The 15,237-nt window shown below is 31.9% G+C and overlaps 1 protein-coding gene across 1 annotated transcript in view; it reads right to left on the minus strand.

Moving 5' to 3' along the window:
• Positions 1-431: 431 nt before the first annotated feature.
• Positions 432-15,237, minus strand: part of gogo (golden goal) — a 67,749-nt gene continuing 52,943 nt past the window's right edge. The window contains exons 4-7 of the mRNA XM_040719414.2: positions 11,733-11,890; positions 7,667-7,960; positions 1,904-2,789; positions 432-1,374 (exon numbers count right to left, since the gene is read on the minus strand). Of these exons, the coding sequence (XP_040575348.1) occupies positions 626-1,374; positions 1,904-2,789; positions 7,667-7,960; positions 11,733-11,890 (2,087 nt within the window). The 3' untranslated portion in view covers positions 432-625. The remainder of the gene's footprint in view (positions 1,375-1,903; positions 2,790-7,666; positions 7,961-11,732; positions 11,891-15,237) is intronic.

Consider the following 15,237-nt stretch of genomic DNA (forward strand, 5'->3'; position numbering starts at 1 on the left):
GCAACTCCTCTTTTCTTTAATTTCCCTAATTTTTTCTTTTGAAAGAGAAAAAATCTTTAAATAATAGAAAAAGGAGAGGTTTTGTCAAAAAGTCCTCAGATAATAGAAGGAGCCATGGTAAAGATGGATTCAAGGATAATAAGAATAAAAATGGAGAAATCATGCGTGCTTAATGAGTGCGTAAACACTTCTGTCCGCTTACATTTAGCAGTAAATACTTGCCTTTTAGAAACACGGCCCGAGTTTGTCGTACACTTTTATGTTTACTTAATGAAACTCGAGTACAAATTTACGAGTTTTGCTCGTCATACATCACTAAATATTTCTTTACATGTGAGTTACATTGATAAATACAATATAAACAATTACAATTAATACTCTTGTTTCTACGAATTGACGTTTAATAAATGATAAAAAGAATTCGCCCTAAATTAAAAAAATTCAAATTTATTTACTTCTATTCTCTTAATGTTAGAACAATGTGACATCCTTGATTTGATATTATTAAATATTTTAAATGTATGTAGTAATAAAAATTTGATATGACTAGAATTCAAACAGAACAAAAATACATGGATTAGTGTTAAGAGGTAATGGAATGCCCGATATTGATATGCCCAAGGAATCAAACGCTTGTCCCAGGTACTTCCTCATCATCAATGTGAGTAATACTCATCAAATTCTTCTTTTGAAGTGTAAGAAGCTTATCCGACTCCTGAAAGTCGGTCTCATCCTCATCGCCACTATGATAGCCTGATATATTCATAGTATCCCTGTTTTTAAGAGAGGCAAATGCGTGCTCTGTATTCGTACTAATAATAGAAGACGTCAAGTCCGATGTCTGACTTTCAATCATTGCATCCATTCTTTTTAATGTTTTTGTATCATATTCTTCTTCTTCTTTAATAGCGGCCTTGCGTTCGTCTTTAGGGAAAAGCTCCACTAATTGGAGTCCTTCCATGGTATCATCAAAAACCCAATAGTTTTCTGCCACGAAATTCGATCCAGGAATAGCTGCAACGTTCTCTATATTGCAGTCGTACAAATCATACTCCATGTCAAGGGACTGTCTTGAAGATAGGAAGGATGATACAGAAGAAAGATCGGAGTTACGATGATGGTATCTATAACGCCTATGGGGTTTGGAGGAGGAGAGGGTGTTAGAGTTGAGTGTAGATCTTGAGGACTTGATTGTTGGAGATGTAATGCGCATTGGACGAATGGTTGAGGTTGTACTTATTTGGTCTTCTTCCGTTTCTGTCTTCTTTTGAAGGGGGGAATTTTCTTTAAAGCAATCAGTCTTTGGTTCATCTTGGGGGATTTTAAAGGATATTAAACTCGCTATATCCGAGACGCTACGAGACTTTCGTTTTTCTGAAAGAAAAAAATAATACAAATGTCATGTTTGTAAAAATAGTTAGGGATCTATTGGCCTAAGACATTTTTAATTAAATTTAAAATGATAGTATGATCAATAGGTATTGTTAGTAAGCTATATATATATATAATATATTTAATTAAGTGTTCGTTTGCATAATACATTTAAGCAGAGCACACTAGTATGTTTTTCGAATGTAGTTTGATTTTTAAAAATATTCCTTATAGTAATTTTAAATGCATTTTAATGATAAACGTAACACAACTGCAATTCGAATTGAAGAAATGCTAATCACTTTTCCGAAATCAAATTAATTATCATTTGACATGATGGATAATTCATATTGGAAAATACTCATGGATAATGTTTATTTATCATACTACAATTTTAAATTGAATTAAAATGTACTATCGCATATATCGATAAATTAAATATTATTTTATGGCCAAATGTTCCTTCATCAAAAAATTTTTCTTCCAATTATCATAGAACCTTCAAAAATAATGATTAAGATGAATAATATACCCGCAGTAGAAGCCTCGTTCCATAGAGACGGAGTACCTTCGGGGGGCTTTAGTCTAAGCTTCACTTTTTTCCTTTTGTCATCTAAAAAAGCGGCATGGTATATTGCTTTCGTAATTTGATCCGGCGTGATCCCCGGAGGTTGATTATGCGTTCCACAAGAGCTTTCACTAGAGAACAATGCCAACTCCTGAAGACTTCTCCTTCGACTCAGTTTGGACCTTTTTTCCTCTTCACGAAGGGCCCTCAAATGCTCTAGAAGTCGACGCCACGTCATCTTTTTACTCAATTTTGACAGACTATTTTTCAATTCCGTGGTGTCAGATGCTAGTAGAGGAAGTTCTTCATGTGATGTCTCTGGGTGATGAATCAATTCCATGTTTTCTTCATCGGGCGTACAAGTGCCAGAGGAAGGTCGACTTTGCCATTCCATATATTTCTTTCGACGATGCTCAAACTGAAATACTACACAGATGAGGCAAGCCAAAAACACGGATATAATAGATAAGAAAATGATTCCGGCTACAGAGAGATAATGAATGACGGATGTAAGAATGGAATTCAATCCCGTCATGGGCTGTCGAGGTATGACATTTCTGCTCTTTTTGATCCTCTCTTTTTTAAACACTTCCAGGATGAGAAGGAATCGACAATCAATCCGTGACTCTTGACCATTATTCATTAATAAAGTGTTTACAAATGGGACAGGAGTCAGCTCAATCGTAATGAAATTAGTGTCTGAATTAACGGAATTGTTATGCTTTGGAATTTTCATTTGATTAATGATGTCATCATTTAGATTTGAGCCTTCCCTAAAGTTAAACCAGGATCCAGGGCATTCAAATTCCACTAGATTAGCAACAGCAGATACTGTGTAGTTCATACTTGCCTACATAATAAAATATAATAATTGGAATATATTAATTGAATTAACAATAGTTTAACATTAGGGACAATATAAAAAAGGGTATCTGAAGGGGCTTTAATCCCTCAATAAATTGCAAACTTATGCAAAATGTATTTGTTTCATTCATTGGGGGTATGCCTGTGGTTTAATTTTATTAGTTTGTAAACAAAGCGACATAGAGTGGCGCCGTCTTGCGGTAAAAAATGCAACTTCCTGAATGATAATATTATTTAATAGGAAATATAAGTCTATGTTACTCACATCAGCTACCCTTTACCCCTATAAAAAAACCTGTGGATGCACCTGGCATTCTATGGAGATCAATAAAAATGCGTGTATATTTTAAATTTTATGGGCCCATAATACATACTCATAAGTGGTAATGTAAATCGTATGATTTTTCATGCTGCCCTATTTCTTGGTTAATTGGTAATCTGGAAATTGAATTTTCTTTTCTTAAGCAGTTCTATTTATTATATAATTCCTGAGTACTAATCCACTGATCCAAAATCATCAGCCGTTCACAAGAAATTAAATTATTCCCAAAAAAATTCAAAAACAAAATTTCAAATATTAATTTTATGGAAAAAATATGCTGATATACACAACATTTCCAAAATATTTCAAACCTTAAAATTTTAAGAAACAAATTTCAAAATCTACAATTGTTTACATAAAAATAAAATTTTATGGAAAAAAAAAAAAAAATTCAAAAATATTATTTCAAAAATTCCATTTTTTAGAAAAAAAAGTTCAATTTTTTTTTTCAAATATTCAATCATTTAGAATTTTTTTTTCTAAAATCCACAGTCATTTACAAAAAATTTCAAAAAAAGAAATCAAGTATTAAAATTTTTATTAAAAAGCAAAAATTCCTTTTTTTTTTTTTTGGGGGGGGCTATAACCACTCCAGCCCATTCCCGGCGGAGGCTCTGTAAATCTATTTTAATTATATCATTTGTTTATATTAGTTATATTCTTCAGCTATTTAAATTTTTCTATCTGTTACCAAATCTCGTCATTAACCTTATTTTTTATATAAATTCACCAAAAGTTTTGAAAAAAATCTATGATCCATTCAGTGTGGATAGGCTGTTTATGTTATGACGACTAATATATATATTAATTTTTGTTATTACGACTAATGTATATTTTGCTCTTCTATTCCATGACTATTACAGAAAAGTAATAACATTAGACTAATATATTACTAATTGACGCATAACTAACTAAAACTGCCTATAGTCTATAGGTACAACGCATTTACGAAGTAGGAAGAGAATATAGTACAAATGTTTTTATCGTGACGCAAATCTTTTAGTAGTAAGTAATAATGGGACGATGCAAGGATACAAAAGAACACAATATATCATCATCACAATTCATGATATGCATGAGCACGCATCAACAAATATGAAGCTTCTCGGCTTTTAAACAATCCTTCATTTGAATCCCCCTTTTTAAATGAGAAGTTGCGTGAGTAGTGTGAGTATGAAAGTTGCGACATTTTAATAAAATTCTGTACAAGTTGCAACCTAAGAATGAGATGAATAATTATTTTTGATGATGGATTTACAATACTTGGGCTGGAGGATAACGCAAAAATGGAGTATTCCATGGATGATTGATGTATTAATCTTTCATGACTTGAGGTAAAATTTAGTTATAATATTATAGGGGGCCGTCAAGCTTAGTAGCGGATCTGGATCCATAATCTACCTTCCCTCTTTTATTTACAACACCTGGTTCCTATAACTACTTTTCAAGATCCATAAGAAGGCCTTAGTTATTTGGAACTCAGATACAAAAAGAAACGAGAGCGATAAGCAATTTATTGCCATCTCGGTTCAACTTGGTTTAAAATGGAAAAAAATTATGCAAGATATGTATATGCAAATCATCAAATTTTCGTAACCTATTATTCTTTTTTGTTCCATATGACAATTTTAGAAAAAAATAGGTTAAAAAAATGTCAATCAAAATTATTTTATGCAAAATAACTAAAAATGTCTATCCAGTATCTAAATTAAATAAGTCAAAAGTTTTTCCCTTTTTGATAATTTGATCAATATGTCCGACCTAAAGATGATCTCGTGTGATAATGTACTTTTGTAAAGGTAATTTTCATCCCATATCACAAGTTTTCCACCCTAACCGTATTCGAAAAATAGTTGAAAATCATACCGCTCTAGTTTACGGGCAGTTATTGCTTGTTTTTCGTAACTGAGTTATGCATGTTTTGGGTTCCCACTCTTCAGGTCTTATTTCAACCTACTCTATGCATAGTGTTATTTGTAGAATGTGCGTACTAATCACTTTACAGTTTACACAATACATATTTTATTAATATTGTTTGCATAAAATGTATGAATATTACGTCATAAGCAAACAACTTTCTCACATTTCATCAAAAAAACATCAAATTTTGCATACATTTACATCTTTTCTTGAGACACGTTGACATTTTTTGGACGACAAATACATAAATTTCCTGAGAATACGAAATGGATTTATCTTTTATTTGTATATGCATTAAAATCTGAACACATTGAACTTTAAACTTCAACAAGATATAATTTATTAATTAACAATAAAATTACAACAAAATACAAACTACCAATAGATGTTTGTCTGATGGCTTCCAGGAACATGTTGCAGATGTAGTTCTCGGTCATGGTGTCCTATTTCCTGGCTGACAATGGCCTTCAGGACCTCGGTTTTTCGGCGACGGACACTACAGGGCTTCCCCTCGACATGCACCCAAAAAGTGTACTTGTAGGGTTTGGCATCAGGGCTCAGGTGGGCCAAAAGTGTAAAAAAATAGTTTAAAACAGCTGAACAGACTCACTCAAAAGAGTATTGCAAAGGAGCAGAAGGGTGTCTTTCATTGCTGGTGTGAAAAGGCGCCTCTCCACCCTCACAAGGCTCATTCTACCCTCTTTTTTGATAGCTCTATAGACAGTCTGATGTGATCTCCTGTATGGACCATCATGTACTTGGTGGGATTGACATGGGCTAATTTATTTAACTATTCCGGGTACAGTTTGATCTTTCTGAGAAAGCCCTTCTTCCTCGCCAACATAGGAACTTTCTGACGGCGTAGACGGTTTTCCTGGATACGTCAAATTACTTGGAGTGCACGAATGGAAATTTGTCAATTACTTTCAAGTATCATTTTCTCGATTTGTGCGTAAGCTGTAAAACTTAAGTTTGTTTTGTTTTATAACTAATTGTTAATGCTTTAATAAATCGAAATATGAATTAACTTCATTCAATCAACATTCATTAATTATGGAATTAGTAAGTGTTTAGATTTCAATGGACCACCCTGTAAGGAAAACATATTTTGCAAGAAATATATTGTGCGTCAACATAAAATCAATCTGGAGCATAATTGAAGAAAATCCCATTAAATATTTATATATCATATAAACATACAGATATTAACACTGGAACCATTAGGGTCAGAGGCCACTTTTGGGGTATTTGCATTGTTAGACCAATAAGAGAAATACTCATTTTGTCTATAAAATTATAAATGTCATAATTTTAGAAAAAAATAACAAATTTAACTATAAAAATTATTTCAAAAATGTTAGGTTATTTGTTTAAATTTAGTCTTTCCACAAAAATGTGTATTGCTTATGGTCTCTTCTAAAAAAAGTTCTTTGTCAAATTTGGTATTTATAAAAAACCATTATGGTGAAAACGTCCAAAGATGCCTCCAAAAGAATACTCCAACGCCTCTGACGACTTGACTATTATATAGTATGGCTCACCACTGATAACTAAATTCCGTCACTGGTGCATAAAGTCCGATATTTCATAAACGTATTTGAGTTAATTATGGGGTTTGTAGTGGAATTTCTGGCATTAGTTTAAGTATAAATCATTTTAGCTATAGTTGATAAATTTTGAATGATTTCAGTGACTTAATTTGGCCCCGAAATGACCCTTTTCAACCATAACATCAATTTATTTATAACTATTTAATTATGACGATGCATTTTACGTACTTTAAGAGTAATTTACGACATAACCAAAGGTTTAATAAGAATAATTCGCTAATTGAGTGCGGTAAAAACATCTTTGCACTTCGTTTTTGCTACATATATCAAGGTTTTTGTAGATGTGGTAAAATTATTCCTGTCAAATACTAAAAATAAACAAAAAAAAAAAAAAAAAAAAGATCTTCCTAATTGTATTACAATCTTAGAAAATACCATCTGAACGTGACCAAAGAGTTTTTAGACGTTGGCGAGAGACCAACGGAGATTGCTATGTAACTCCACATCAACTGCCTGGACATGACTGTGATGAAAAAGGCCCAGAAGTGGTTGGAGGATAACTAGCCTTTGTGTTAAGGTGGCGGAGTTAATTATATAACTGTGACGTCATCAGGGGCCACTGTAATTATTATTATTATTTTTTTTTGAGAAAGTTTGATTTTTTGACAATTTTTGATAGAATGTTTCAGAATGTGCCTTATAAAAAGGCAAAAACATAAGAATAATTTGGAAAGGTTAAAATAACCCTTTAAAAAAAATTGATAAATTGAAAAAAAAAAAAAAAACACTATAAAAATTCCGCAAAAGTTGGGAAAAGGAGTCAACAGCCCTATAATTGTGGCGCCCTTCCCTTACTATTATGCTCTGTCTTTCATGGGCACACACACAAGTTGCTAATTAATTGAGAGATGTTCACTCTTCGAGGATAAAATAATAAGGCTAACAGTTTTCGAAAAAAGAAAAGAAGTATTGCACTTTTCTAAGGTCATACTTTCTACATCTCTTACAATCACGTATTATAGGCAAAAATCAAAACCGTCGTTACCCTAAATGACTTTAAATAATCCTTACTTTAATTTTCCAATGTAGAGGTCTTTGCTTCCTTTGAGAAGGAGATGATTCTTGATCGAAACAGCTGCTACGAGATCGAATAACCAATCGTCTAGAGTTTTGTTGCACAAGATAAATACATCCACAAGAGCAGGGTGACTCAACTGATTCTTCCTCATAGTATATTTTATTATTGTGAACCTCGAGAGCCTGTCCTGGATCATTGTCGTTATTACTATCAAGGCGGATACTATTGACATCATTGCATAATGGAAATCCAGCATCACATCCCTCTTCTCTGTCTACTGGTGATCCCTAACGAAAAAAAAAGATTAAAATCTGCTAAGGATAAGTCTGGGGAATATTGTGTCAACCACATTTTATTCAGTCCACTTCAGTTTAGAACCAACACATTTAAATCCTTAGGAGTGTACGTATATCCTTAGGACAAGTCCTTTAACTTTTCCAACATATAGACATATAAGAAATTGCACATATCCTGTCATACTAGAGTAGGTTTGACCGGCATTATCCAGGCCATTAAGAAAATCAAATTAAAAACACTTTTGTATCATATTATACAAAAAAATAATGCCGTAAAATTTTAAGAATGATTGTTAGCTATTTTTGCACACTTTTTTGTTTTTGTGTATGAAGATAATAAGGTTAACAGAATAAAAAATATTCAAGTTGAAAAGTCGTTCACTCAACTTTCATATTATTCTCAAAATCCTTTGTCTTTTTCCCTCTTCTTTTCTTCTTCTCTAAACCTGATTATCTCCTTTTTTAAAAGTGTTCAAATTTACATATTTATATATATATATTTTTTAGTACTTTAAGGTCCTTATTTTTTATTTTATCTAAAGTAGTTGTTTGTTAGTCAAAAAATGTTACTCTAAGGCTACCAAGGCCTAGAAGCCCACAAAAAGATTACCAGAATCTTTTCTTCATCCTAGAGAACATATATTTACTAAGTTGTTAATTGATTTTTGAATAATTTTAAAAGATAACAAACTCTCAATGACGTTTGCAAGGGATCGACTTTACATTGGTTAAGGATGATCACAAAGTTAGATTCTGAAGTGACTTCCTTCCTCTGCTCTAGATAAGGACCAATACAAAAAATAGTTTAGGTAATTAACTTAATTATGGGTTCGTACCCGGGACATCAATATAAAAAATCTCAAAATTGGCTGGAAAAAGGGTACTCTGTGGATAATTAATTCCCGAATATTTAATCATTGGCAAACGAGTAATTATGTAATGTTAAAAGAAAGTCTGAGAAAACAAAGTAGTCTGGATAACTCGGAAATAAATGCCACCTAATCACCAGGACTTTTGAAACAAATTCAAATTAGCAGAGGATAATTTTATAAAAATAACGTGAGACAATAATGGCATTCATTTTTATTCTTCAATGGCCCCTTGACTCCCTATTCATGCGCTCATAACTTATCTATACTTAGGGACATTAACCAAATCCGTTCATACTTTGGATGGTTATTTGTACGTAATATTCAAACTTTACATCGGACAACGCAGTTTTTCTACTCAGATAATCTTTTACAATATCACATTACTAACATTAGGGTGTACTATTGTCTATTAAAATACACAGGGGTTCTACCTGAGTCTAAAGTTCACGTACTCGTGTCTAATTGATTTAAAAAGAAAAAATAAGGGCAACCCATCTCTTCAACGGACGAACTCTTTTTCAGAAAGACTTTGATCTCTCCTTTTATGTGCATATAGTATGTTATTTTCGGTGATGTAAATTGTATCCTTTTTTTTTCTTTCCTAAGCCCCAGTCCTTATCAAGCAATGAAGGAGGCAAGAATGACTCCGATTTCAATCCTGAATTCTACTCTGCACCCAACAAAAACTTGTACTTCTAACCCCCTCCCCCCAAATCATCATTGTTACTTTCCAGCATTCATGAATGAGCACAGACACTCGTGGTTACACTTTAACTATACTTATTTGTTCTCTCCTCAAGAGTAAAAGAATAATGATAACAACTTTGGAAATAAAGGTGTCCAACAACAAAGAACACACGCTAATAAATGAGCAGGATTTGCACATACCCTTGATTATAGGAATGTGTATGGGGATGCTACAAACCCCTGGCTAGTTTTGTCCCGTTCCTTCTATAGGACTGCAATGCTATGCCACCTGTAGGTCCTTAAAGAAGGTGAAGTCGATCCCTCGTGATGCCATTGAAGGCGTTTTTCTTTCCCTTTTGGAAAATAAATCTATTACTTATGTATAATAGAGTCAATTATAGGATGTAGCAGTATCGTGATTAGCCAATTTTTTGTAGGGAGGGAGCTTGAAGCCCCTAAAAGCTTCTAGAGCCTCTCACTTCTTATCAATAAGTGTATTTGTTTGTGTATTTGTGTGTCTTTTACGGGTGCTCACAAGGTTGAGCCTAGGAGGGTGAAGTTTTGCATGGATGCCTCCTTTGAACCAGGTCAGACTACGACGGGGGTAGCGATTCTTGAGACGGCTAATGTATGGGCTCCAAACAAAACACGAAAAGTATTTTTTGGAGACTAGTTAGGGGGTTGAGTTATAAATCAAAAAGTGATTGGGTTTTCAAAATACAACTTTATGAACAACAACGTTATCTAAATTTATTTGAAGTCAAAAAAGTTAAGGACAAAATAAGGTCAAAATTGCACTTTTTTTTTTTCAAGTGAAAAACAATATAGTTCCATTGAAATATTGAATTCGTAGATACAATATTGTTGCTAGAAATGTGTTTGGAAATTCGTTTGTATATAGATTTGACACGTATAAATTGATGATTAACTGAAATATCTGTCATTTTCTGAACATTTTTTCCCATATTTTCTCTTTTTGTCATCAAACGTCAGTTTTTAAGAAGAAACGGTACAAAACGATGAATTTGGAACTTTAAATTTTAATCTCTGATATTACAATAAAGTAATTTCAATTTCCGAAACATATATTAAATAATTTTTTCAGTATTTGCAAATTATCGAGGGTTATTTTTTCGACAACATGATTTTTCATAACTTTTTTGTTTCTGGAGGCAAGAAAAAAGTATTTGTAGGTTTGTGTTTTTTTTACATTTCCAATAAGCACTTTTTTTTTTTCAATTAGTGCATTTTTTTTCACAAATTTTGATTCGGCAATTTTTTGACAAAAATAAAAAAGGAATTTCTGATCTAGACAACTTTTTTATGCATACATGTCGGGTATGTTATTTGAAGTTTATAACACAATATTTATTCTTTTAAATTTCATAATATATATATATATATACTATAATGCTTGCTCAGACCAAAGGGGTTTAAACAATAAGAAGAACAATATTGACATTCGTCAATGTGATTCCCTGCTTCCCCCATTGTCCGAGCAACGCCAGATAATCTTTTGTTAGTATATATATAAATTAAATCTATTTATATAAGTAATTATATAACAGTATTGATAATTTTTGAGGGCAGCCCCCCAAGATTAAAGGAGCAACACCCCAGGGATACTATAAAAATATAATTTATTCGTAACATAATAAATTTTTTTTCCCCAGATATGTGGAAAAATTCCAAAGAACCGATTGGCCTAAAGACTAATAGGACCTGTTTTAAAACTGAAATGAACTGGACCATATATATAATAATCGATAACATACTATCTCTGACTCAAAGCTTGTTGTCAAATTTGTTAATTTTTGTTATTTCCTCAAATTGTCCATAAAAGTGTACATACATTTGTAAACAAAATAAATAATGGATTGACGGTGAAAATCTCTTCTTTCACAAGGAAAGAAAAATCTTGTCCTAGATTTACAACCCTAGTTATGTTACAACTGAACACTACTTACAACATATAGTACTTAAATATTATATTTTAAAAGAAAGTTTTTTGACAGATATATGTCTAGGATTATATGGCTTCCAAAACGGGAATGATCATTTCCAAGCGAGTTTCTATGACTCATTCCAAATAAATTCATTAGCATATACAACAACACTCTGTTCCTTATCCAGGAGAAACGAGATAGAGTGAATGAAGGGAGGGAGGATTAGAATAATTATATACATATGTAGAAATGACTCACCTCACAGATCAAATGTTTTTTATCTCGACCTTGAGGGAATTGACAGTAACGATGTCGACTCCTATAACCAAGGCTTCCTCCCTCTTCTCGGCAAAGAGATGTGGAGCAAGAGCTCCAGGCAGACCAACCACTCCAACTTGGACTCAACACGTGAGAATCTGAAAAAAAAAAAAAAAATAATCAACAAATACATAAAGAAGGCGAATTCTGATGTTTTCTAAATGAAAAAACTGATAAAATAACAAATTAACAGGCAGCATCACCAATCTGGAGGGAGCAACTTAAGTTAGTAAACATCATAGATATCAACTCACTTTGAATGCCTGCAAAAACTGCACATGCGTAGGTGGGATGTTTTTTGCTGTTTTGGCGGTAAGCCTTGGTCTGGAAATCCTAGACAGTCTGAGACCATTAATTTTTTTTTTAGTTTGACCCAACTAATTCGGTCAAACTAAAAAGCTTGTTCTGGACTGGTTTCAGAAAAAAATTCGGTCTAGATCGGTTTAGAGGACAAAATTCCGTCTAGTTTGGCCCCCAAAAAATTGGTGTAGACACATTTTATAGATAAATTGCTTATAACATGACATCAAATTTATATTCAAGTTCAATGGCGTTGGTTTATACAGATAGAGCTCGAATGAATTTTAATTCCGTCGTGCATTTCTTGAGATGGATTATCAAGATAGAAGTATTTCCCTCGATTCTCTCTATTTTCCTTGGGTCCAAAATTCTTGGAGAACATATAATTCCACTTAATAATAAAATAATAAAACAAATTAATATGGAAGAAAACGGATTCTTATTACTTATACGACTTATTTTATATTACTCAACTGATTTGCTTGTATCATCGAATGAATAAATTTATATTATATGAATAAAAGTATTTTTTCTATACAACATAGTCTACTATTGAAAAAATCAATAACAGTTGATGTATAAACTAAACAGAAATTTGGCTTCTCATTATATATGAGACGGGAAAAAAATCAGTCCATATGGCCAAACGGAAAATAATTGGTTTATAAAGTGACACCGAAACAAATCAGTCCACGATCTGAGACTCCGATCTGGACCGAAAAATCGGTCGAAATTGGTCTTGAAACCATTGCTTTAGACAGAAACGAAAAAAAAAAAAAAAATCGGTGCTGGACCGAGTCTCAACACTAATAGCCATAAGTGTTGGGCGTCAATTAACAAAAATGTCCTGGTCTAGCGAGTGAGGAAGTAACTGGAGGTGATTATAAATCAACAACACAAGCACACAGGAAAAATGTTGACCTGGTTGTCTTATTAATTTATTTTTGACTTTGTTGGACTCAGTGTTTGGACTCCAAGCTCACGGAATCTCAACCCCATGGACTTCTTTGTGTGTGGCACAGTTAAGAGGCAAATCAAAAAATCCTACTTCAACACAAAATCCGAGTGGATGCCCCGGATTTAAGAAGTGCTCTCCTTTGCTACGGTCCAGTTGAGGGCGTTCTTGACACCAAAAATAAATTGTTCATTGGGCATTAATTTTTATTAAAATTGGATGATTATTTTATACTGTACTTCTAAAGTTTTTCAAAAATTTAATATTTGAAATTTGGTTGTTAAATTATTTGTCCGAAAATTAATTTATTGTGAGCAGCTGTAGATTTTTGAAATTTATTTCGAAAAATTTTAATTTATTGTGAACAGCTCTGGATTTTTGGTGTTAGATTATATTTTATTTATTTTTTTGTGAATTGTTGATTTTTGAAATTGTATTCTATAAAATGTGATATTGGAATTTGTCTTTGCAAAAGATTTAATTATTTCTTAATAGTTGTAAATAAATTGATTTTTTTTTTCCAAAAAAAGTTAATATTTGAAATATAGTTTTTTAATTTTTTTTGTAAACAGCTGTAGATTTTGGAAATTTTGTGAGAAAAAATTTAATTTTTTGAAAGTAGCTATAGATTTTTGAAACATTCCAAAAACTAAGTCCCTCCCCCCACCGGGTGTCTCATCATTAATGAGCAAAAACATTCGTGGTACACTTTAGACTAAGATGTTCAACCCTCAAAATGAAAAAATAGTTATAACAGCTATGGAAAAGCTGTAAAATACACTGTTTGGGTTGCCGGGAACAAAAAATAATTTGTGTTTTTATTTTATCTGATGTTGAGTTAAAAGTTTCAACGAGTCATAGATACTGCCTCATTGAGTAACAATTAAGTACTATTTTTTTTACATATTTCGGAAATCTTGAGATGCAATCGACTTATTTCGGCATAAACTTTTTTTTGGGCGAATAAAAATAATGGGAAATAAAAGTTCTCAATTAATGTTCTTAAAACTCTCAAAATTGATAAATATGAACATCAAGGAATATTAAACAGCTTTCTAAAACGATTTCGACACCAAAAGAATAATCATTTTTTTAAAAGTGTGTAAAAGTATACCACATATCGTTTTATGCTTCCAAAATTTTATTAGATCGAAATGACAAAGCCCCCTGAAGGGATGTGAAACATGAATAATTATATCTTCATGTTATGGAAGGCGTGTCACAGTTAAATGTGTCATAAAATCCTGGACCACTCTAATAGAACGTAATGATTTTTTATGGATACATTTAAAATTCAGTCAATATTTTCCTTTCTACTAAAAAATTTAATATTTGAATTCTTTCATTTTTAAATGTAATAATTGAAATTTTACTATTGAAATTTATTTCTAAAAATTTTTAGACAATAGCTGTGGATTTTAATTTAAAAAAAAGAATAATAATAATTTTTTGATAGTAAAGATAGATTTTTGAAAAGTTTATGTGAAAAGACATAGTTTTTGGAATTTGGATTAAAAAATTTGACTTTTTGTGAATAGTAATGGATTTGTGTATTTTTCCCGAAAAAGGTTGAAATTTATATCAAAAAAATATTAATTCTTGATTTCTTTTCAAAAAAAAAATCCAAAACCAAAACCCCCTCCAAAATATAATCTTGTGGAAGCCCTTGTTACTGTAGCTAAAAAGGCGTTGTGCTGGTAAATTGATCTTAGGTTAAATACATAATTGACAAGTGGAACATCACAAAAAAAAAGATTGTGAATCCATGTTTTAGGCGATAGTAATCATTGGTCGTCCCAACATATTTAATTGTTCTTTTTTTCCAAATCTTATTAATTATAATTCTTTCATTCCTTGAGAACAGAATACGTCATATGAATAGATATAAGCATTGACTAGTTACGTGATAGCGTGATCGTGAAAGACAGTGAGTAACACTGAGGATTGATTTATCTTTTATATTATTAAAAAATAGTTGTCTGCAAGCCGACTACTAATTACTCCAAGGAACTGACCACCAGCTCTTGTTGATCTATAATATTGATTTATTAGGAAGAAATAATGATTGTCAAAATAAATTTGTTAAAATAAAACGGAATGATAATACGATAATAACAATATGTGACATATTAAAGTCTAACCTAGTTTGCATGAATTAGCCCGTTTGGCAGTACAATTTATGTGTCTCAG

The sequence above is a fragment of the Lepeophtheirus salmonis genome, chromosome 9 (genome assembly GCF_016086655.4).
Source record: "Lepeophtheirus salmonis chromosome 9, UVic_Lsal_1.4, whole genome shotgun sequence".
NCBI classification, from domain to species: domain Eukaryota; kingdom Metazoa; phylum Arthropoda; class Copepoda; order Siphonostomatoida; family Caligidae; genus Lepeophtheirus; species Lepeophtheirus salmonis.